The sequence below is a fragment of the Cyprinus carpio genome, chromosome B7 (assembly GCF_018340385.1).
Source record: "Cyprinus carpio isolate SPL01 chromosome B7, ASM1834038v1, whole genome shotgun sequence".
In the NCBI taxonomy this organism is placed as follows: Eukaryota; Metazoa; Chordata; class Actinopteri; order Cypriniformes; family Cyprinidae; genus Cyprinus; species Cyprinus carpio.
Genome location: NC_056603.1, coordinates 29,026,415 through 29,049,319, shown reverse-complemented (window position 1 = coordinate 29,049,319; position 22,905 = coordinate 29,026,415). Strand labels below are relative to the sequence as shown.

The window sequence follows — 22,905 nt, the reverse complement described above, 5'->3', positions numbered from 1 at the left end:
ATATATATATATATATGTTTTCTCTATATATATGCCCCACCCACTGTCTCAGCCAATCAAAGGCAGTATATACAGTATATATATATATATATATATATATATATATCTATATATATATATATATATATATATATATACATACACATAAGCCACAGATCACTGAAATAAAGCAATGCTCACATAATTTATCCATCTTAATATGCGTAAATTTAACAAAATCTTAAATTAAAGCCTATTTCGGAAAAAGCCTATTTCAGGTAGTTTCCATATGTCTACGCTGTAAACCAATAAAAAATTCTTCTACATTTAAGAAAAACAAGAAAAAAAACATACAGACATCCAGCTTGTGCAGAAAATGTTAGTCATATTCCTTTTGGCAGTTGCAGCACATCCCCTAAAGGTATGCTTGTACAGTCTTGTACATTTTCTGTTCCCATGTTGAATTGCATTCATAGTGCTGGTGATTTTAATCCTTACAGGATTATCAGGAGGATCAATGTTAATTTAACTGAAGAGATCCGCCGTGACCCATTTCTTTTAGCGGTGGAAATCCCCAGTAACTGGCACCCATCCCCACAGTCTGTAATTCACACGCTGACGCTAACGTGGCGGTGGGAGGCGGCCCGTCTCTTGATGCGGGCGCGGCGAGGTCGTTTGTGATCAGACTGGCAGTGGCACAGGGGACCCAGGAGAAGCCACAGATACAGAAGCACGCACGCCCAGCAGGAGGACAGCTTGACCCAGAACGTGGAGTAACTCCCATGGGTGAAGGTGGTCTCCAGCACAGCAGTCTCGTAACTGGAGGGGACAGAGCAGTACGATCAAAATTGTGATTCAAGCCCTCTTTATTTTCATGTACATTTGTGTGTGCTATACGTTTGGCAACAAAATTGCAGAAAAATTCTCAAGATATTAGCTAAATCTGAAAAAATATATATATTTTAGAGATGTTATCAAAATACAAAAAATTAAAAGAGAAAATATTCAGCTCAGTATTTCTACTCTGATCTCCAGAACAGCTTTAACAACTGACCTAAACCAATTAGTGAGGGTCATCATTACGTAGAGGGAAGCCAGAAAGAAAACAAAATGGAAGAAAAAGTAGCTGTAGGCGACGCGCTGGGTCTCATTGTGGATGACTTTCTGACAGCCTTTGTTCTCGTCAATGACGAACTCTTCCTCTGACGGGACAGAAACAAAGATGTTAATACCTTCTGTCTCATACACTATTGTGTTTAATGACATTAATATGTTTGTGAAATCTATGGATATTGGAACGTGTGATATTCTTCTCACCATCTTCAGCCTCTGGGCAGCAGAAGCAACAGGAGGCTTTCTGTTCAGGACAGAGAGGGAGAGACATTCATTCAAAGACAATATATTTAAGTACAAAATTTTCGTAATTTTAATAGTTTACTTTACCAAAAAATGAAAATTCTGTCATCATTTATTCCCCCTTGTGTAGTTCCAAACCTGTATGACTTTCTTCTGTGTAACACAAAAGAAGATATTTTGAAGAATGTTGGTAGCCAAACAGTTTCCGTTTCCATTGCCTTCCATTATATGGACAAAAAAATACAGTTGAAGTCAAAGGGAAAACTGAAACTGTTTGGTTAGCAACATTCTTCAAAATGTATTCTTTTGTGTGTTCTGCAGAAAAACGAAAGTCATACAAGTGACAGAATTTCATTTTTTGAAGGGGGTTAACTATCCCTTCAAGAGTTAAAGAAGTCAAGTCACTAATATTTTTCTTAGAAAGTCACATACCTGGAACTCATAGCGGTAAACTTTTATCATCCAGAAAGGTCCAAAGACCTCAGCTAAGTATGAAGCCTCATTGCTGAGAGAGAAAATCTGCAGTTAGCCCTTCTATTAATGTCTCAATACTAATACTTCTTTTTACTCTTTGTACTGTTTTACTCACCATGCGAAGAGAACACAGCAGTACATGATTGCAGCCCCAATAATGGCCACTGCATTGCCTTCATTTTGAATCTCATCCCTGCTGACTTTGGGGTAGCACACCGTCATGTTGACCCCCTGATACTCCACTGAAAGAACACACAAATGCTGGTGTTATTCATCACACATTTATTTTTTCCTCATGTGAATTCAATTCCTGTTTTGTTTTCCCACAAACTCATCAGTCAGGGTTTCAGAATCATGCCCTTTAAGTTCCTGTCGCATTAATAGTTCACCCCAAAATGAAAATGTTATTATTTACTCACCCTCATGTCGTTCCAACCCTGTATAAGTTTCTTTCTTATGTTGAACACAAAAGAAGATATTTGAAAGAATTTTGAAGAGCCAAACAGTTGTTGGTCCCCATTGACTTGCATAGTATTTCTTTCCCTACCATGGAAGTCAATGGGGACCAACAACTGTTTTATTACCAGCATTCTTCAAAATATCTTCTTATGTTCAACAGAAGAAAGAAACTCATACAGGTTTGGAACGAAATGAGGGTGAGTAAATGATGACAAAATATTCCTTTTGGGGTGAACTATTTCTTTAACAGCAAATTCTCAGTTATTTGAAAACAGCTAATTGAAAATGACTAATTACATTTACACACTCCATTTAAGAATTCTTGAGCCCATTGTTGCTGGGTTTAGAGATGCTTTAGAGGTCTGTGGATACTGTGTGTGTTATGTGTCTAAGAGAATTCCTCTCAGATGGGATTAAACTCCCAGCATGCCTCAGGGTGCACTTCAGTCCTTTATGAAGTCATGCAGCAAACAAAGGCTAAAAAGCCGCTGATAGTTAGGGAACAAGACAGGACACAACAAGCACACATATAAACACACAGCGCCATTCACCAAATAAAAAAAAGTGCAAGAAGTCAGTACACCGTTTCAGCAGAAGTTCTGCCATATTAATCTCACCACATACGTGATATTTCAAGTCAATTTTAAGCTCTTCATCAGACAATATGTAAATCATACCAAATCCAAAACCTGCCAAATGTATAAATTATTCTGCAATCATTTTACAGCAATGGCTGTAATTCTTCTCCTCTGAACTTTATCATCAGTATAACATCTGTATTTCAAATACCCACGTGAAACACCCTCAGCTACATCTGTTACATGCTTGAGAGCTTTTCTATGACCTCAGCAAAATCTTTCTTTCGGGAAATCTCGTTCATCTCTGTCGTATGTTGAGCATGCACCATTCATCACCTTTGCAGCGTGCCACAGTTTTTTTTCAGAAATTCACCACTAATGGAGGTGAGATGACGAACCAAGAAGAGTTTTGTGGGCTCCACTGATGACTATTTGTTAATGACTATGTGTTTACAGGCAGTTTGATTCATTTTGCTGAGGGATAAATCTATTCGGTTACTCCGGTCGAGGTTTGCACCCTGCATGGAGGCTGCACTGTGAGCTTCAAATATCAGATCAGTCTGTGATCTGCAGTGCGCTCTAGAAAGCATTTTAATGTTTCATGAATAGTGGAAAGTATTTAAAAAGGCCACCAATCACTCTACAAATGCCTGTCATCATTACTGTGACTGGATGGTTAGTTATTTGGCTTTATGTTGACAGCTAGAGACAGGCTCACACATGCTGGATCCAGGATTAGTTTTCTTCCAGAACAATCAGGGTTAAGTGTTTAATGATCTTGCAAAGAGGTAAATGTGTCATTAAAGTGTTAGGTCTACTTGATGCATCAGCAATGTTGCAATCCGTTTTATTTAAGAATTGTTTTAATACTTTTGCAGAATTTATTCATATTTTGAAATATAATTTTTTCAAATAATTTCTGTTTTCATTTTAATTCAGGTTTTAGTAGTTTTGTTATGTGCTTTTGTCATTTTAATGATATTTTGTATTTCTGTTTTATCTATTATTTTATTCTATTATACCTTTATTTTTACTTCAGTTCTATTGTAGTAATGTTAGTAGGACTCAAAATATACTTTCAATTAGTTCGCAAGTCAATTCACAATTCCGTTCTCGCTCATCTGCTCAGATGACGTCTTGTGAGGACAGCGATTGGTTCTTGTCTCAAACCTTCTCAAAGGTGATTGGTCGAGTGACGAATACGCTGCTCGTGACATCTACAGTGAACTTTTCCCCACTCGATAACAAAATACTTTGCATTTATGGTGAGAAGGAAAACATTGAATAATAATAAAAAAATTAATATACAATATACAATGCCTAATTTACATGGACAGGATTTTTTTGTTGAATGATTGTTTCTTTATTTAGTTAAAAATGAACGTAAAGGCATCTCTGTCTAGCTCTGGAGGTGTGTTGTATGTAAATCTGCATCCAGTGATTGGTCAAATCATTACGCTCAGGTGTTAGCGTCAGTCTGTCATTGTCCTTAACAGCAGCTATATTGATTCAAGCGTTTACAAAATGTTTCTTTTTCCGTAAAGTTTATGCTGACCTTATACCACGGAGAACCCAAACAACTTGCCCTTAAAGGTATGGTATGCTTTAATTTATTAGTTATTATTCACCTATGTGCACATGATATGATTTCCACACAAAAACAACACCAATAAGCCAAAGCACCATGTTTTTAGATCCGTTTAGGCTATAAGACAAGACACCACAGGGTAAAAATTGACTTACAGGTGCATGCTCCTTTTGATTAATAACAGCACATTCAGAGAATGGTTTTGTATTACAAGAATTCTGAAATGTTATAGGCTATTTAAATATTGTTGATATATTTTGTTGATAGCCTATATTAGTCAAAGGTTTTTAAAGGGGGATCTCTTTTCATCACTCCTTAAATCAAAAAAACTTTCAACAACCAGAAAAAACAAATCACCTTATTTTAGGGGGGAAAAAAATGTTATATAAATCAGGAAAATTATATTTAAACAAACAGAAGTGCTTTTGAAGTGACTCATTTTGAGAAAATGGCCTTTAGAGATGTATTCTAATTCAAATCTACTGACTCAAGTAGTGTATTTTGGATGTTTTCTTTACACTAATCTGAAAGAAGACATGTTATGAGAGCAAAATAGCCCAAAATCTCAAATCTGCAGTATCTTGTCTTATGACCTGACACTGTTATGCATCTGACTAGCAGTCTTTCCGACTTACCCTTCTCTGGTGGGCGGCTGGACAGAGCAGAGAAGGTCAGGTACATGACATAGCAGCAAATGATGGAAGCCTGCAGGAGTCCTGAGCGGGGCTGCTCTGAAAGGGACAGCAAAACGGGACAGGTTGAATTATCGCAAGAGTATTCCCACAAAACCTTTATCGTTTCTTGATTCGTTTATTTTAAAACTGCTGCTATAAACTACTAAACTATTGTTTCGGTGAGAGAACAGAAGCAGATCACTAACTTTGCTGCACACAGGGAGTGACCGCAATAAAGGACATGATGGTGCAGAGGGCCAGGTTAGTCCATAGCAGGGCTTTATTCAGGTGGCATCCCGCTGGGTGAGTGTAGTATTTGTACATAAAGGTGAAGGCCATGGTGGCAACGGTGTAGAAAAAGAGGGTAGCACACATGACTGCCACGTACCACCTCTTATTCTCAGCTGCACCGGTTAACCTGGAAATGAGAGACGGGATGAGATCAGTGACGCCTCGCGTCTAAATTCAAAAGAGAATTCACAATTCCATTGTGTTAAGATGACTTTCTGCCTCAATATGGCTTGAGGTATACTCCACAAACATCTGGGGAAAGCTGGATGTCAGAAGGAAAACAGGGAGATTGAATGTTTGAATGCGTGTTTGTATGAATAAGTGAGATACCAGAGCGAGAAACAGGAAGGGAGTGAAGGACAGAGATTATCTACATGTAAAACAGTAAAACTGTGGAGGGAGACATTTTATCATTCCAGAGCAAGATGTGACTCAGACATGAACCAGATGTGGTTCTTCATAGTCTGGTAATGGGTGCTTTCCTACAGTAGTTGTTGTGGGTTATTGCAGGTTTGTTTTAGCAGGTTCTGTGTGTGTGAACCTAGTTTCTTCACTCACCAGTTTTTATTCCATGTATGAGCGAAAGCAGTGATGAGAATGAGTTGAATGAGGATAAAAGCAAAGCCTCCTACTACTCCAACATAATGCCAGGCTACATGAAGAGAGGAGAAAAGAGAAAAAAAATATTAAAGCAAGACAGTGAAATCCAGTGAACTGAGATTTATGGAACGCTGGGTTTAATTCTGAATCTTGAGCAGAACAAAGTCATACGTAAAATATTTTTTTTTCTGTAAAATGTTACACTGAATTGAACATTTTACGCACAGTTTTTGAACGATTTTAAAAGAAATGTGTTCCGGTTGTCTTTCATAAATGAGGCCCACTGAGTGAATCCTCACTTTGTGCGCTAATGGAAAATGTCCAGTGTGTTTATAGTGCCACCTGGCGGATTTAAGTAAGAAGTGCATTTCACATTATCCAGACTGGCCAGAGCCATATAATCCCATTAAGCACATGATCACTTTAGATACAGACTAGTATTCACTACAGTCTCCATGTTTTGATCGATATACTTCCTTTCCATTTATAAGTATGGATGCACAATATATTGGTATTGTATTGGTTATTTTCCGATTTTAGAGATTCATTTCTGGTTATCAGTGTTGAATATTTAATTGTACATTCTCATTTTCCTTATTTTTACATTTAGACCATCATGTTAACACTCATTTAAAGTTAATCTCTAAAACTACTTTAATTACACAGTTTAATTAAATATGAAGCAAAACTCAAAATGAATATCTATCTTACATTATAATGTTGTGATGTATTACTTGTTTCAAATTATTTATTTTAGTTTTAGCATTATTAGTATTATTAGTAGTATTATTATTATTAAGACAAAGCAGAATTCTGATTAATCATGACTTAATTATAGAATTGGCCATAACATGCAAGTTTGGGGTCAGTAAGATTTTGTTAATGAGTTTGAAATGAGTCTCTTATTTAAAAAAATAATAATAATACAGTAAAATAAGCAAGATTGATGTCAGTAATATTTTAATAATGGGTATCTAGTCAGTAAATCTGGTTCCCTGATTAGCGCTAAATCGCCATCACCTGCTTTCAAATGGACCGGCATTTAATAGACAGAGCCGTAGATCACTGACAAGCTACGCAATATCGCGTTCATTATCGAAGGCGATACATCTGCGATAATGAACCCGATATTGCGTAGCTTGTCAGTGATCTACGGCTCTGTCTATTAAATGCTGGTCCATTTGAAAGCAGGTGATGGCGATTAAGTGCTAATCAGGGAACCAGATTTACTGACTAGATACGCATGATTATATCGTTAGATATATCGCCCAGCCCTCTGGTCCATTTGAAAGCATTTTACATATTTTAAAATGTGATTTATTCCTGTGAAAGCTGAATTGTGAGCAGTCATTATTTCAGTTTACAGTGTCATGTGATCTTTCAGAAATATGCAGATATGGCATACAAGAAACATTTCTTATTATTATCAATTTTGAAAATAGTTGTACTTAATATTTGTGACCCTGGCTGTGAAAACTACATAAAATCATCCTTCTTGAGGTAAAGAACATTCTGTGAAAATGTAACCTTAATAGCTTTAATATTAACCGAGTAAGATTGAAATCATAATGAAATTAATAAATAAAATCAAACTTTGTTGCTTCTTATCTCATAATGAGATTTTGAGACTTTAGCCTGGATTACACAGACCGGGTCACATTTTCACAGAACTTAGATATATTTTATTTTCAGGATACTTTGAGGAATAGAACAGCATTTATTTGAAATGGAAATCTGTAATTTTATAAATGTTTTTGCTCACTTTTGATCAAAATAATGTGATCTTGTGTCCAAAAAAATAAAAAATAAATACTGAGCCCACAATTTTGAACTATAGTGTTATTATTGGATTTATTAGTATCAATCCGATCTTGCAAATGTAGATATCGGTGCATGCCTATATATTATTTATCAGAAATATAAGCCTTCAGAGATGACCAGCTCACCATGCAAAAAGGATTCTGTGGGAATAAAGAAGGCAGCAGCAATCATTCCAAGCATGGTGATGAACTTCACAAACCAGAACCTAAGTGAAGATGAGGAGAATAAGTGTTGTGTTAGTTTATTTATAATAAACTCAATAAACCTGTTAAATGGATGAGCCAACATGTCATATATTCATAGTCCAAAATCTGTTGGGGTTGGTCATACAAGCACCTCCAAAGATCTGGTTGACCCATGTCCATATCATGCTCTTCCTCATAAGAACTATTTTCAGCAACTTCATAGAAGAAGTTTTAATAATCTAAAGAAGAAGAAGAAGAAGTGCACCCTTTTCTACTATAGAGAATCTTTATGTGCAATGGAAAGGTTCCATAGATGTTAAAAGTTCTTTATGGAACCATAGATGCCTTTATTTTAAAGGGGTCCTGTTATGCTTTTTCACTTTTTCAACTTTAGTTAGTCTGTAATGTTGCTGTTTGAGCATAAACAAGATCTGCAAAGTTACAAAGCTCAAAGTCCAATTCAAAAGGAGAGATTTTATTTAACATGTTTGAGCTTTTAAAAGATTTGAAAGGTTGAATAGTTTGGACTACAATGCATATTTTTTCGGGATTTGTGATATCACAAAGATCGACGAATGGGACGAGACCTAGTTGAGCTGCACTAGAGAACGCAATGAGTGTTATCACTATGTCTGAGACACGCTAGCTTTCCCAAGACAGACGAACTTGAGTGGTTACAATCATCCGGGTTTAAATCGCGCTCAGATTGATTTGATTTTGAAGCAATATTTTACACTGAAGCTCACAGCAGACGGTTATGGTAAGGGACATGACATTTCCCGATCAGGCGCCGAGTGCTGTCAATCACAACACACACTGGCCCAGCTAACCAATCACAGCGCATTTTGTATTTCAGAAGGCGGGTCTTCATTTGATGCAGGAACTATTCCAGCCGTTCATGCTGGACTGGGGAGAGTGGTGTTGTAATAATGTAAAATATGTGAAAAATATATGTTTTTTGAACAACCTAGTATGAGAGCCTGTTCTAGTACACCCCCAAAACAAAACCAAGACCTTGTAAAAGAGCATAATAGGACCCCTTTAAAGAGTGTAGGGAATAATGACACTGACCCGTTATGAATGAGGGCTCGGAAATCCTGACTAGACTTCACATCAATGAGGAAGATGGCCATCATCAAGTAGAAACAAGCTGTGCCAAAACACACCCTGTAGACGGCAGAGTATCCCACCAGCATCTGACAGTCTCTTCCACCATGAGCCTCATCACACACCACGTTAAAGAAAGGCACCTGAGGACGAATGACATCTGTTATTATTGCGTGCCACAGCGTTTCTGTAGGGCACAGACTGCTGGCATGTGTAGCTAGTGTGTGTCCTGCAAAGCAGATTATCCAAGATTTGATTGGATGAGACTACAAATGAAGCAGAGTTTGGGGTGTTTACATAAAACTAGATTAGAACCACTGGAGCCTGTGCAACTTGTAGACAACTTACATTCTCCCTCACTGCCTCTGACACAGTCTTAGACAGCATGAGGCATGAGACAGTGCAGGCCAGGATGTGGAATAACGTGTACATGACCCGCGTGGTGCTTGATGATTTGACGGGCGGACAGAAGGAGCAGCACAGGGAACATGGTGCCGGGCCACAGCAGCAGCATATCTGATGGAAAGAAAAGCAGACCGGTCAGGGTCTGGGATTAATCGAGATCACTCAAAGCATCTGGATTTTTCTGCTGGATCGGAGCTGGTTGCCTGGATGAGGTCCAAGCATCTTTTATCTTCAGTTAAACCCAGAAGCATAGATTGGGCTGAAACTCAGTTCCCACTGACTTTACAGATTAACAATCTATCTTTTATGAGCATATACAGGATTTGGAATGATAACGGCACGTGTTATAGTGAAAAATCTTTCAGATATGTTTAACACTGTGCTTCAATACAATATCCTGTTGCAGTCATTCACAATTTGAAATGCAGGGAAAGGCCATCAAAATATATAGTAATTCTCAATTGAAATGTCGAGCTATGTAAATGTTTAACTCATTATATTGTGTTCCAGTCATTTTGGCCTGGACGGTTTTCTTTTTCCTGAAAAATTAATGCTAGTGTTATCACATTGGACTAAAATTTGACCTTTTTTTTTTTACTATTAGCACAGATTTTGTATTTCTCTTTGGAACTAATTGATTGTAGACCTCAGTGATATGAGCATATGCACCTCAGTTTTTCAGTGAACTTGGCCAAAATTGTACACAATGTTCACTCAAAAACTGAGGTGCAGATTAATTTGCAGATTTGGTGATAATATAGCATAGTGAGAGATTTATAAGCAATTTTTTAAAGGCCGGCAATTTTTGACCAGGAACATGAAATTAGGTGATGCATTTTTCTTTTAAAACAGCAGAAGGAATGATATACCCAAATTGTATATTCTGTCATTACTCACCCTCGAACCTGTATGGCTTTCCTTCTTCTCAGAAACACAAATGATATTTAGAAAAATTGTTCATGCAATGAATGTCAATGAAGGACCAGTGTTGTTTTGGACCTCACTGATTTCATATGGACAAAAACAGAAACATTCTTCAAAATACCTTCTTTTATGTTCCACAGAAGAAAAAGAGTTAAACAGGTTTGGATTGACATGAAAGTAAGTAAATGATCATGAGATTTGATTTGACATAGCTGTTGGCCTATGACTCAGTATATTGGTACCAGCTGGAAGATTTAATTTTATTCTTTATAGAAATTGATTTACAAAAATTGTAAAAAGGTTTTATCAGTGAATCTCACATCTCAAAGAAAAAAACAAACAAACAAGCTTAACAATGTGTTTATTATACAAACCAATAAATCATCTACCCTTGATTAAGTAATTTGCTTATTAACTAAATGAAATAGGGCTACCCCTGTTTTATCATTAATTTATTTTATAAATGTTCATTAACATTAAAAAAACATGTCTAATAGTTCACTGATGGTGCATCATTGTATTGCACTTAAAATTCACTTGAGACAAACTGTCTAATTACTATATAACTCAAACTGCTCTTAATAATTCAGTGGCAATATTCCTACAGCCAGTGAAGGAGGATGAAAACAAACTGATTCTTAAAGCTTATGATGATGGAATGAGTCATCCATCCTCTTAATTTCATTTGACAGAAAGCACTTTCCATGATGCCTGTGCATTTCTGTGGAGAGAGGAGTTTTACCTTCGCATACCAAACAACTACAATAACAACAACTGACCAAATGACTTTAACAGTGCAATAAAAATAGTAATCACCTAAAATAGCAGTGGAATTAAAATTTAAAAGTGTGTTGTTCTATTCTGGTGATAAAGCACAGCCACTGAGTTATTCAAATGAAAATGCACTAATGCAGGGCTAAATAGTTGACAAAAAAATACAAATCATCTGAAAAATGTCACCTGATGTCATTCTCACATGATCTCCATGTCTCTCGCGCGCTCTCTCACCTGATAAGCCACCATGTTCAGGAAATAGTTGTAGACACCGCTGTGGTGTAAAGCTTGAGAAGTCGACATGGCTTCTTATTTCTCAAGGACGATTAGTCATTAAAACAAGACCTCCAGAAAAAAATATAATAAATAAAAAAGTATATGCTATAGCCAGTCAGGGTCAGGACACTGTATTATCTGTAGGAGCTCCTTAGCTTTACATGAAAGAGTCCTCAGCTAGTTTCTCCTGCAGGTGTAGTTCCACAGATCCCCAAATGCGCACCCTCATGTCACTCTCGTGGGAACATCCGAACAGTCTTCCCATATCCTATACGAGCAGCCTGGTGGCATCGAATGGTGCCAGGAGAGTGTGTGAGCAAGGATGGATGCCCAGTTGCCCTCCACCCAGTGAGATTAGGCAACAAGAGCAGCAGGAGGAGGGGGCAGCTTCCATGTGTTGGCCCATCTGTCCCTCCCTTCCCCCTCGCTCCAGTGCACCAGCTCCAGAGCACAGTCACACGCACAATAGGATTGCTAATCGCTTTAGGGCAAAATAATGTAATTACTTGCGATTTTGTGACTGCTCTCTCAAAGTAGACATACCTTTGGATCCCAACTTTTTGGTTAAGTGACACCTACACAACTGTTCACTAGTCTGACTATAAAGAGTCGTATGTAATCTGGTCATTATGCTTTGACCCAGAAACAGAGGGATGCGAATGAAGCGGGTGTTTGGAGGAATGCACAGGAAAAGTGGCACAGGTCCAGTCCTGCATTTTTTTGCATACATTGACCACAGCCTAGTGTAAAATGGGGGTGCAATTCAGCAAACGTCACATACTAAATCTTCACAATTATTTCAGCTGTTATGAAGTGGATAAGAATCATATATGTGGATATTAAGCATGATATATGTAACAGTGTGTCATGTCTCTGGCAGTGTTATGAGTTGAAAATGAGCGGCCGGTAGCTCTATATTTAGGACAGTGTGTATGGGTGAGGATGTGTGCTGGGATTATCCTGGAGTTTTTAGTCCTCGTCTCAGCCTGGGTGACCTTCTCTCTCCGGTACAGTGACACACTAATCCAGACAACAAGGGTCTGGCAAACACAGGCCCACTTGAATCATTAGCCTTCAGGATCATGTACAGATTTGACATCGTACATAACTGTTGTGGTGTTGATTCAGAAATCACACTTGAAATCACTCAAATGTAGAAATTGTTGCCATTTAACTCACCCTGCCATTATAAACCTATATGACTTTCATATTTCTTTTGTGGAACCCAAAAGAATTTATTCTAAAGAAAGTTGTGGTCCAAACAACACTGGACTACACTGACTTTCATTTCATTTTATTTTTCACAGTATCTTCTGGTTACATTTTTTAAGGTGATGGCGTTACAGTGTAATTACACAATTAAGTAATGAGCAACACTAATTAAATGAATTTACAGCCCTTACTTTATATTGAGTGTCCTTATATCCTTACATATAAATTAATAATTTGATACAATGCACTTATTGTGTACATACATGTTTTTACATTGTACTTATTTGAAAACACTGTCCTGCAATTACATCTAATTAATTTCTTTAGTTACATATATAATTACATTGTTGACCCTACCTCTAACTTATATTTAACTTATTTTTTTTTTCTCAGCAAATATTTTTATCTATTTTTTTTTTTGATTAATTAGATTAATTAATGAGCAAATCATGTAATTACCTAATTGTTATTCAATATATTACAATACAACATATCCACTCCCTGGAAAATTAATTGAAAATCATTAATCAGTAAGCATGATTTACAATTTCTTTAATCTACAATGTTATTTTAAACACTTTTGGAGATTTGTAACATTTAAAATGTAAAGTTGAAACAACAAGAAGCTGAAATGAGTGAGCTTGAGGCATGAAAACAAACCTCATTGGATTTCACATCAAGCGTGCGTGTTTGGTTTTCTGTTTACAATATTTTATGTGCCAAATATAAAATGTAAAAAAAAAAAAATGTAACTAGTACTTTTCAAGTTGTAACTTTTCAATTGTAATGAGAAAAAATACAGTTTTTTTTTTTTTCAGAAATATAATCAAGTAAAAGTACAGTAATTAAGTAAAATTACTCAAGTATTTTATACCCTGGGTTTAATGTTAGTTGTTTGGAACTAAGCACAATATACATGATGCATTTCTATTTTTGGGTGAACTATCCCTTTCTGCTGCCATTTACAAGGAAAGCATTCTTAAATGTAAAATTGAAAACTTTTTTTCTTGATATTTATCTTCAAATGGCAAAACTGTCAACCCAGCAGGGAATATTCTCAGAACCTCAGCTTTCTGAACTTTCTGGTTTCTTCCAGTCATTTTAATAGAACGTTTGTCCCAAGTTATCTAGCCTTTTATAGCATTCTCATAAAAGTTCTTTATACATGTTCATGGAATTATTTATTTTTTCCTCCCAAAGAGGTGCAAGACTCAACACAACTGTCAAGGATGTCCATTTAGTGCATTTTTTTTACCTAGAAAATCTTACCTAGAAACGTAAAAAAAAAAAGAAAAAAAAAGTTGAATGTGACAGTCACCTGTATAAAAATATTCCAATCAGCGTATGCTCTGTAGGTCTGGTGCAGTAATTTGACCTATTTGTTAATGTTCCTATAAATCCAGCAAGGAAGTGAATAGCGGGATGTGATTGTAAAGCAGAACTGCATCTGAACAGAAGCTTTTCAAGTGACTGTTTGAGTTTGTTGTTTAAATACTTCTCTCAGTACAGACTCTGTGTACTATTTCAGTCTGGAAAGAACTTTTCAGAGTATTGACAGTTCCAGAGAGTCATGTGGCCAAAACCTTGCTGGACACAATATCATTACATAACACTGTTCGTGGGATGCAGCTATCAGAGTGGCAGCACATTACAGCACAGGCATTGTGTTTCTCTCTTAAGAAGAGCAGAAGTCTGTGACATAGGTTAAGAGAGGAATACATTTGTCTGTTTTTGTAACTAACGTTATGCTTTATGAATAAGTGTTATTTGTTCTGTAGATAGGATGCATAAAAATGTGTTACTAGGAACTGAGAGTTTAATTTAGCAGCTGTAATCCTTGTTTAGCTAAATCACACAGACATGAACCTTTCTAAACCAATTAGAGTCTTTTAAAGTATACAAAGTGTATACTCAATGAACCTCTAATCTGTCTCTCAGAGTGAAACACCCAGAATGGCTGGAGGTCTTTTCACTCAATAATTGGGGGCCTTGAGTGAGAGAGGGACACTAGCACACTGTTCGAACAAAAGCACGGCTGACAACATACAATGCAAATCACTCAGCCAGGCCCATGAGAAACATTTGATCTATGCCATCTCATGGGCTTTAGAATAAGTGATGGGAAACATTCACACACACACACACACACACACACACACACACACACACACACACACACACACACACACACTCTCTTCTGTAATCTGGCCTTTACAAGAATGAATGTTTACATTCATGCAATTACCAATAAATAGGGTACTAGCTGCTTGTGTTATTATATCAAATTGTATATGTGAAATATTGTCACTACATTAACTTTTAGCATTTTATAAAAAGAGAAACATATTTCATCAGATCTGATTTAAAACATCATCTGATGCAAACATGAAAACCATAAGGAGATAAACAGGTTACTCTAATGTAATATATATATACACACACACACACAAGCGAATGGTCAAGGGTCCCAGCGACTGGTTAAGTGCTTTGCAAAAATGATTGTAGAAAACATAATACATACAAAACAACAAATTAAATGTACAGAACAAATATGTTCCGTAATAATAACAATAACAATGATATAAAGCTTAAAGGAATGGATTGTTAATTCCCTTCCAAATTCTGTCATCATACAAACATCATAGTGTTTCTATGGGTCTTAAAAAGACTTAATTCACCCTTCCACAAATTAACGCCTTAAAATATCTTAACTTGGAGCAGAAAGTCATTAATTATTTTAGTCACAGAGTCACAACATTAAATGTTGCTTTCATGGCACAAATGAATATCTTCCTCAGTATTTCTGTCTTGTTAGGCAGATATTTGTTCTTGTTTTAATCATACCACAGTTTCTCAGTTTCTTAGAAAATGTTGCGTCTCCGTGTATTTTGATTTAAGAAACTTTAGACATTTACAGTGGAAAACAAGACACAAATACTGAAAATTTATGGAGATCTGTTGAAAGCTGTTTTGATGTGTTGCTAATAGAACTCATTGTCAGCTTGTTAGACATTTACATTTGCAGAATTTGATCATATTGTGTTCCCTTCATGCCCTCTTCATCTACTGACTAATGTAACAGCAACAGCTCAATCCCATCCTTCACTGAAGCGTGCTGCCCTACTAAATAAAAAATCGAGCTACATTTTAGGTCAATCTCTACATGCTGAAGCTCACACAGTGCTACCATCACATGCAGGAAAGCTTACTTGGGCCCGGCAACAGCGACAACACATCACTTCCCACAGATCCGGCTGTCAGAGGAAATCTCCACGTCCAGTGGCTGTCAGAGATCAATCGTACAGTAGAATAAACAGATTGGTAATGATGGGGAAAGGCTTCCTATCAAACCTTTGTAGCATCCCTCAAAGATGGTCAACATATTCTGGTGAGCAGAGCAGGTGCTGCACTTCAGGTGTGCTCTGAAAAGGCTTCCTTTTTTGTTAAGCTGATTATGAGTTGAGGAGGAGGTAGAAAACCCATCGTGGAAGAGAAAGGCACGTAGTAACAGACTAACAGTGTACAGTAGTAGTGTTCGTCACTGGTAAACCTATTAAGAGATCAAATAGTTACGAGAAAGCTTTTGATTAGAGATAGAACCCTTCTGAACCCATAAACAACATCTGTTTGCCTAAAAGTGAGGATGTGTAATTTTGCATGATTTTATTTATTTTGTCACAACTCCATCCTTATGACTGTAATAAAATCAACAATTCACCCAACATTAATTATTATTATTTTTTTTTTAAATGAACACTTCTCTGAATTGCTCTAAAAATATTCATATGCCTGCATCTAAATCAGAGAATAAGTTGAACTTTCAGATGAATCTCTTTGACTGGGATTCTGCTTTGTCTGTCACTGGTTATTCAGTTAGTCATATACATTTTTAAATAGTAGGTTTACATTTGGTGTTTTACATTAATGACACTTTAAAAATATGAAAATATTAATAAGAATGATATTAAAAGTTATCCCTCTTTTAATATTTTACATTTTGTCTACATCTAAATTAGGAAGTATTCACATTGGCTGATGCATCATATTGCGCATGCTTTGTATCTAAATATGTTATAGCTTAAAAGTAAATTTTATATGTTGTTATAACTATTACTGTTATTGTTAAAACACGTGACCTCTGTGGTGTGTTACATGAATCTCAATCCGGGTATTTCCATCACCGTTTCGCGTTCCGGGTGCGTGAAGAAGCAAACATGGCGGCTGAGGGAGATGTGGATCTGGACCTGGAGGCTGAGGAGAACTGCACGGGGAAACCAACAGAAAAGCCCCGAAAACATGACAGTGGAGCTGCCGATTTGGAAAGGGTTACCGACTATGCGGAGGAAAAAGAAATTTCCAGCTCGAATTTGGAAACGGTGAGTTAATACGCGTATCAGAAGCGAAGGAAGCTAGTCAGGCTAACGCCGAGTAACCATGTGCGGCGGCAGTGGACAGTAGATTTCTGAGTTAACACTCAAATAAACAGAATCACAATATTACAACGCCATCATAACGTTTTAATAATGTGATGTTCAAGCAGTGGACTGATAAGCCGGCTTAATTAGTTAGCACTAAAGAGAGAAGTGAGATTGTTTAAGCTATCAGTGTTCATTTAGGTCTCCACCTTACCTTTAAATGAGATGCTGAAGCCCGAGGACTTCTGCCTGTGAACGCTGTCATTTCAGAGTACATTTACCTATGAATGCTGTTTGAATTTCTGTCTGTCGTGTGTGTCTTTGAAGGCCATGTCCGTGATTGGAGACAGAAGATCCAGAGAACAAAAAGCAAAGCAGGAAAGGTGAAAAATATTGATGTTTGATTGCAATCATCAGCTGTATATCTGTTTAATAAATGATCATCACGACGATACTCATCTCTGTCACTTCCACAGAGAAAAAGAACTAGCCAAAGTAACAATAAAGAAGGAAGATGTGGAGCTCATTGTAAGTATGCAAAAGTGTATTTTCATGCTAGATTAATGAGTGTGTGTAAATTAGATTCATAAATATTTATATTTTGACACTGAACTAATGATCATGCTGACAGATGGGAGAGATGGAGATTTCGCGAGCGGTGGCGGAGCGCAGTCTGAGAGAACACATGGGCAATGTGGTGGAGGCGCTGATTGCACTGACCAACTGAGTGGATGTGACTGCTTCCAGATGTACGGACACATTGGACTGCCTCTTACCTGCTTGTGATGACCCTTTCCTTTTCACACTGTACTTGTTCTGTAATAAAGAAGCCTTTTTTTAAACGGTCTTTACCAGTGCAGCTTACCTCTTTGCATTTATTAGAAGCTCTGACCCTCTCTTTAGTAATGCATTCCAGGTGAACCAATGCAATCAGTGTCATAGCAGTTTATTACCACAAAACAAAAAGTCAATTTTCTTCCCATTAGAAACCGTGGAACTAGCCTTACAATTCTTCATACACAATGTAATGTTGTTTAGATGTATACAATTCAAATGCAATAAAGATGTCATGTCAATGTTATGAGATTTCTTTAACACTAGTAAAACAAAGATGATGGAGGGGGAAAAGAAGTTTAAAAGTGTCCTTGTTTGAGCTGAATTTGCTCTTCTACCATAAATAAGATTACGTCTTCCTCTTGTGCACTGTGGGCCGATCGAACACGTCTCTCACGCCCCCTGCCTTCTGCTTGAAGAACTTGCTGTTCTGAGCGCTCTCCTGAGCCCAGGCAGAATCAAATGAAGTGGTGTCCTGATCCACCAGATGCGTGTATTTTGTACGTCCGGAACGTCCAAAGTTTTTGACCTACAAAGCACATTGAATAATAAGTCATATTAGTGTTACACATGGACGCTAGACTACTACTGAAAATTCTGCTTCCATCTAATCAACAATCCATGTATTGAACCATACCCCCCCCCCCCCCTACATTATTATTTTTTTGTGTGTGTGATAATCCGTTACATGCAGAATGACATCATAAAACAAAAGCAAAGATCTTTGGCGAAGTCTGTTTCATTGCGACTTTAAGCAAACAAATCTGATTTTAGTCTCAAAAGGCAATTTCCAAAATGTGATTTTGAGTGTTTTACATTGTAAGCTTTTTGAAAAACCCAACAACACCAAAAATAAACTGAATTAAACTGTACAGCTCGGTAAGGGTGGGCAATGTACCGGTGGACACGAGCAAAAGATCTCATTTCGCTATATGTGCACTCATGTCTGAGAGACTGTTTCTGTGTGCACATGTGAAGACGGTACTCATAGGAGTAGGAGTATTGAATAATTTTGGTGCTTTATAGGCCTTGAACGGTTAAATACACACACTCGTATGTCAAAATGCCCATCTTTGCAAGTGAAAGGAAACTGCTGAGAAAGAAAACAAGTGTAGCAGTATATTGGATCCAGGCAGCTCTTAGAGTGACAGCAGTCTAATATTCCTGCTGTCTGTCATTCATGTTAATCAAACAACAAAAGAGAAAACCTCTCATTGCTCTTGAATAAATCATTTTTATAACTTTAATAAGAAATATTAACATAGTGAAGAATATGCAGCTTTCATACATTTTCTTACTTTATACAATGTATGTAGCATTTCGTATTTCTTCTACTGTAGTTTTTTTTTGTTCTACTGCTTGTAATTAGTTTTTTTTTTTTAATTTTTTTACTTAATCACTGACTGCTTACTTGTTTTCAGTGAGCTTGAGTTTTTTCTTCTTTTTTTAAATTTAGTCTAGTATTAGTTTTATGTAATATTGACACTGGTGACAAAAATTATGACTTTTCTACGATATCAAAATTTTGATATCATAAAAGGCATTATTCAAAGCAAAAATAACTATATCGTGATATATACTGTTACCGTGAAATAAAATTACTCCTATCGTGATAAAAGATTTTGGTCATATTGCCCACCCCTACAACTCGGCTAGAAAATGGCATCGATGTTGAAACCAATATGTGACCCTGGACCACAAAACCAGTCTTAAGTTGCTGGGGTGTATTTTTAGCAATAGCCAAAAAAAAACATTGGGTCAAAATTATAAATTTTTCTTTTATGCCAAAAATCATTAGGATATAAAGTAAAGATCATGTTCCATGAAGATATTTTGTAAATTTCCTACCATAAATATATGAAAACCTAATTTTTGATTAGTAATATGCATTAATAAGGAATCATTTAGACAACTTTAAAGGTGATTTTCTCAATATTTAGATTTTTTTGCACCCTTAGATTCCAGATTTTCAAATAGTTGTATCTCGGCCAAATATTGTCCTATCCTAACAAACCATACATCAATGGAAAGCTTATTCAATTAAAAATGAATTTATATAATTATTTAAATGGAAAAATTAACACTCAAGACTGGTTTTGTGGTCCAGGGTCACATATGAATTCAAACAGATGGCACTGACCTGCATGACTTTAGGTAAGATTGTTTTGTTGAAATGGTCCTCAAGGGTTGGAGCACTGAAGTCTCTCCTGAACACATCTTGCTCTTCATCCTGCAGAAAAGATAAAACTTATATTTTACATCAAGAACAGATTGTGATCAGGTAATGACGATCTGCTCATTACTCACCATGAAGAAAGCTCCTCTGTGATAGTACTTCTGCAGAAACTTGTATTTGCCCTTTGTTGCTTTGTTGGTGACGACTTTTCCATTTGTCCGCAGTTCTGCCCTACGCTCTTCCTCGGTAAGAGTGCGAAACCTCTCGATTTCTGCTTTCTCTTTCTCTATTCTGTAATTTAAGAAAAAGCCAATGTGGGATTATCATTTGTGTTACTAATGTGAAACAAACAGTTTGTGCAAATATGAGGAGTTCTCACGCTTCTCGGTCTTCTCTGTCCCTCTTAATACGCTTCAGTTCTCTCACTTTCCAGGCCTCATACTCCTCCTCCTCGTTTTCTCCGTCTGTGTCCAGAGCATCAAGAGCAGCCAGAGTACGTTTGTTCTCCTCATACTCTTTCTTAGCCTCCTCCTCTACGATCTTCAGTGTGTAGCGCCGCCTCTCTTCAGCCTGTTTTTTGGCCTCGATTTCCAGCTCTTTCTGTTTCTGCTCCTCTGCTTCTCGTTCTGCAACCGTCACTCTGTCCTTCCTGAAAGAAGTCATATTGATGAGAAATTAGATCAACTGCAGTGTGTTATTTTAGTCTTATTTCTTTATAAAATTTCAGTTCTCATTTTAATATTTAGTACCAAACTGTTGCTGGTAGCCATTCACACATGAAAAAATACTATAGTAATTTATAGTTAATACTATAGTGTTTTTGAACCATACTATAGTAAAATACTAATACTTAACAACTATAGTAATATAAACAAATGACTTTCCTATACCATACTAAGTTTTTTACAACTCTAGGGCATATTATACTACAATACACTTCAGTCTACCGTAGTAAAAACTAAGTATACTACAGTATTTATTACAGTTTAACAGTTCACTAATACAGTATGCTGTAGCATTTATTAAAGTGCTGTAAATACTACAATATATATATACAGTATAATACACTTTACTATAGATTGGGTTCAAAAACGTAGTATTTTTTAATGCTAGCTTCAAGCAACTGATTTGTCAACCATCATCATTCTTCAGAATATCTTTTTTTTCTGTTCAGCGAAAGAAAACATTTGATTCAGATTGGGAAAAAATGAACAGAATTCTTTCTTGGATGAACTGTCGCTTTAAGGTTCACTTCTGTTTCAGAAACTCACTTGCGGATAAACACCGGTTTTAACCGAGGCTCAGTTTCGTCCTCGCTGTCTGTGTATTCCTCGTACTCTGACTCAGATTCAGAGTCATCGCCAGACTTGCCCTCCTCCTCCACCTCCACCTCCAGGACCTCCATTTCCTCGTTCTTCCTCTCTTGTGCACGCTGACGCATCATTGCTCTCCTCCTCTCAATTTCCTATACAGAAGACGTAAAACCACTTATTTGTGAACTCATCTAATACATATACAGGTCTTTGCTTTTCCTAGATGTTTTGTTCAAGCGACCCACTTCATCATCGACTTCCTCCTCCTCCTCATCTTCGCTGCTCTCCTCTCGCTCAGGGTGCCACGTTCCTTCATCCGAGTCCTCACTGCTTTGAGCAATCAGCTCTGGCTCTGCGATCTGCCTGTGTCTCGCAAGCCTGTAGAAACACTTCACATTAACGCCAACAGATCCCTTTCACAACTGTATTGCACAGATGGATAAACCGTACCTTTCTTCAACATCTTCGGTCACTCGATTCAGGAGACGTCGAAGACGAGGATCAGATTTTTCCTCCACTTCAATTTCCATCTCTGGCTCAGCCTCTTTACCCTTCTTAACAAACTGGAAGTCCTCCTCTTCTTCATCCGAGGACTCCATCGGGGCATAGTCCGGTCGCTTACCCGACACATATCGCTTCACCTTCACCTTCTCCATAGAAATTTCACCTGAAGTTAAATCAAAACAAAACATCGATAGTGTCATAAGCTGTTTTACTATAGAAAGAAGCTGCTATATCTTATAGGTTTAAAAAAAAAAAAAAAAAAAACATTTAAAAAAAAAACATGCTCAAATGGATACAGGCTTTCCCCGAGCACTGTTTGAAGCTTTCAGGACTTTGTCATGTTACTTTTTTCGTCATTTAATAACCACTGTGGTGGTTTATTATTGCAAAGTTACCAAGTCTTGTAGTCAGGTAGTTTTCCTGAAGAAAAATTAAGTGTAACTGTTACATAGTAACAGTTGTTTAATTTTTCTACAGTAAAACTGTTTGTTACAGTAACTATGTGAAAACTACACATGTGCATGTATCAGTTTAACTACAGGGGATTTGTTTTAAGACCAATAATTTCATGTTTTTATTACTGCATCAACACATGCTAACAGTCAAAGCTAAGTGTTTCTCAAACAAATACGCTACCTTTTTCATTGCGGATCGGCACGGCTCCTGCCGTCGACTGAATCGGCGGCTGCTTGGCATTTAATGCGTTTGAGCCTGACATTTTGGAGAATTCACGCGGGTCCCTTTACACTAGAAAACAACACAATCACTGAACATCTTCGTAAAAATTCTGTTTACAGTCCTTAATCCGCTAACATGGACGTCTCGGAAATTGTATGCCAACTGGCATCCGCACGAAAACTCGTCCCCGGAAACACTTACCTGCTAAGTAGTTCCTACCTTTAATTGCACTTTTATAATTCAACAATTTTTTTTTTGTCCTGTCCTTTCCTTTTGGTGATA

The 22,905-nt window shown here is 37.0% G+C and overlaps 3 protein-coding genes across 5 annotated transcripts; 1 reads left to right on the top strand and 2 right to left on the bottom strand.

Annotated features, from left to right (window-relative positions):
- Positions 1 to 124: 124 nt before the first annotated feature.
- LOC122137997 (serine incorporator 4-like) lies at positions 125 to 16,316 on the bottom strand. Of its 3 annotated transcripts, none has more exons than XM_042728219.1 (12): positions 15,913 to 16,316; positions 9,461 to 9,628; positions 9,077 to 9,255; positions 7,946 to 8,025; positions 5,958 to 6,051; positions 5,315 to 5,526; positions 5,070 to 5,165; positions 1,925 to 2,051; positions 1,768 to 1,840; positions 1,297 to 1,336; positions 1,034 to 1,181; positions 125 to 798 (listed from the first exon to the last, which is right to left on the bottom strand). In XM_042728219.1, the coding sequence occupies exons 1-12, from the start codon at positions 15,937 to 15,939 to the stop codon at positions 588 to 590; spliced, it is 1,455 nt and encodes a 484-aa protein (XP_042584153.1). In that variant the 5' UTR covers positions 15,940 to 16,316; the 3' UTR covers positions 125 to 587. The 3 variants fall into 3 exon arrangements, with proteins under 3 accessions (XP_042584153.1, XP_042584152.1, XP_042584154.1); XM_042728218.1 differs by lacking the exon at positions 15,913 to 16,316 and adding an exon at positions 11,450 to 12,754; XM_042728220.1 differs by lacking the exon at positions 15,913 to 16,316 and adding an exon at positions 11,402 to 11,497.
- Positions 4,415 to 18,194, top strand: LOC109066947 (huntingtin-interacting protein K-like). The gene is made up of 5 exons (XM_019083993.2): positions 4,415 to 4,439; positions 16,910 to 17,079; positions 17,446 to 17,501; positions 17,595 to 17,646; positions 17,750 to 18,194. Exons 2-5 carry the CDS (start codon positions 16,918 to 16,920, stop codon positions 17,843 to 17,845), a joined length of 366 nt encoding a protein of 121 aa, XP_018939538.1. The 5' UTR covers positions 4,415 to 4,439; positions 16,910 to 16,917; the 3' UTR covers positions 17,846 to 18,194.
- LOC109104347 (microfibrillar-associated protein 1-like) lies at positions 18,049 to 22,804 on the bottom strand. The gene is made up of 8 exons (XM_042728221.1): positions 22,582 to 22,804; positions 21,892 to 22,108; positions 21,687 to 21,819; positions 21,400 to 21,593; positions 20,508 to 20,777; positions 20,260 to 20,419; positions 20,093 to 20,182; positions 18,049 to 18,481 (listed from the first exon to the last, which is right to left on the bottom strand). The coding sequence occupies exons 1-8, from the start codon at positions 22,661 to 22,663 to the stop codon at positions 18,302 to 18,304; spliced, it is 1,326 nt and encodes a 441-aa protein (XP_042584155.1). The 5' UTR covers positions 22,664 to 22,804; the 3' UTR covers positions 18,049 to 18,301.
- Positions 22,805 to 22,905: the final 101 nt, after the last annotated feature.

What these genes read in the sequence shown, in the direction of transcription:
- LOC109104347 (XM_042728221.1), bottom strand. Translation starts at nt 22,663, where the DNA reads ATGTCAGGCTCAAACGCATTAAATGCCAAGCAGCCGCCGATTCAGTCG. An exon ending in ACCGAAGATGTTGAAGAAAG is followed by an intron (nt 21,820 to 21,891) that starts GTACGGTTTATC and finishes GTGTTTCTACAG; the next exon opens with GCTTGCGAGACACAGGCAGA. An exon ending in TCTTACCTAAAGTCATGCAG is followed by an intron (nt 18,482 to 20,092) that starts GTCAGTGCCATC and finishes TGTGCTTTGTAG; the next exon opens with GTCAAAAACTTTGGACGTTC.
- LOC122137997 (XM_042728218.1), bottom strand. Translation starts at nt 11,518, where the DNA reads ATGTCGACTTCTCAAGCTTTACACCACAGCGGTGTCTACAACTATTTC. An exon ending in TGCTGTGTTCTCTTCGCATG is followed by an intron (nt 1,841 to 1,924) that starts GTGAGTAAAACA and finishes TTTCTCTCTCAG; the next exon opens with CAATGAGGCTTCATACTTAG. An exon ending in TTTACCGCTATGAGTTCCAG is followed by an intron (nt 1,337 to 1,767) that starts GTATGTGACTTT and finishes TGTCCTGAACAG; the next exon opens with AAAGCCTCCTGTTGCTTCTG.
- LOC109066947 (XM_019083993.2), top strand. Translation starts at nt 16,918, where the DNA reads ATGGCGGCTGAGGGAGATGTGGATCTGGACCTGGAGGCTGAGGAGAAC. An exon ending in CAAAAAGCAAAGCAGGAAAG is followed by an intron (nt 17,502 to 17,594) that starts GTGAAAAATATT and finishes TCACTTCCACAG; the next exon opens with AGAAAAAGAACTAGCCAAAG. An exon ending in AGGAAGATGTGGAGCTCATT is followed by an intron (nt 17,647 to 17,749) that starts GTAAGTATGCAA and finishes TCATGCTGACAG; the next exon opens with ATGGGAGAGATGGAGATTTC.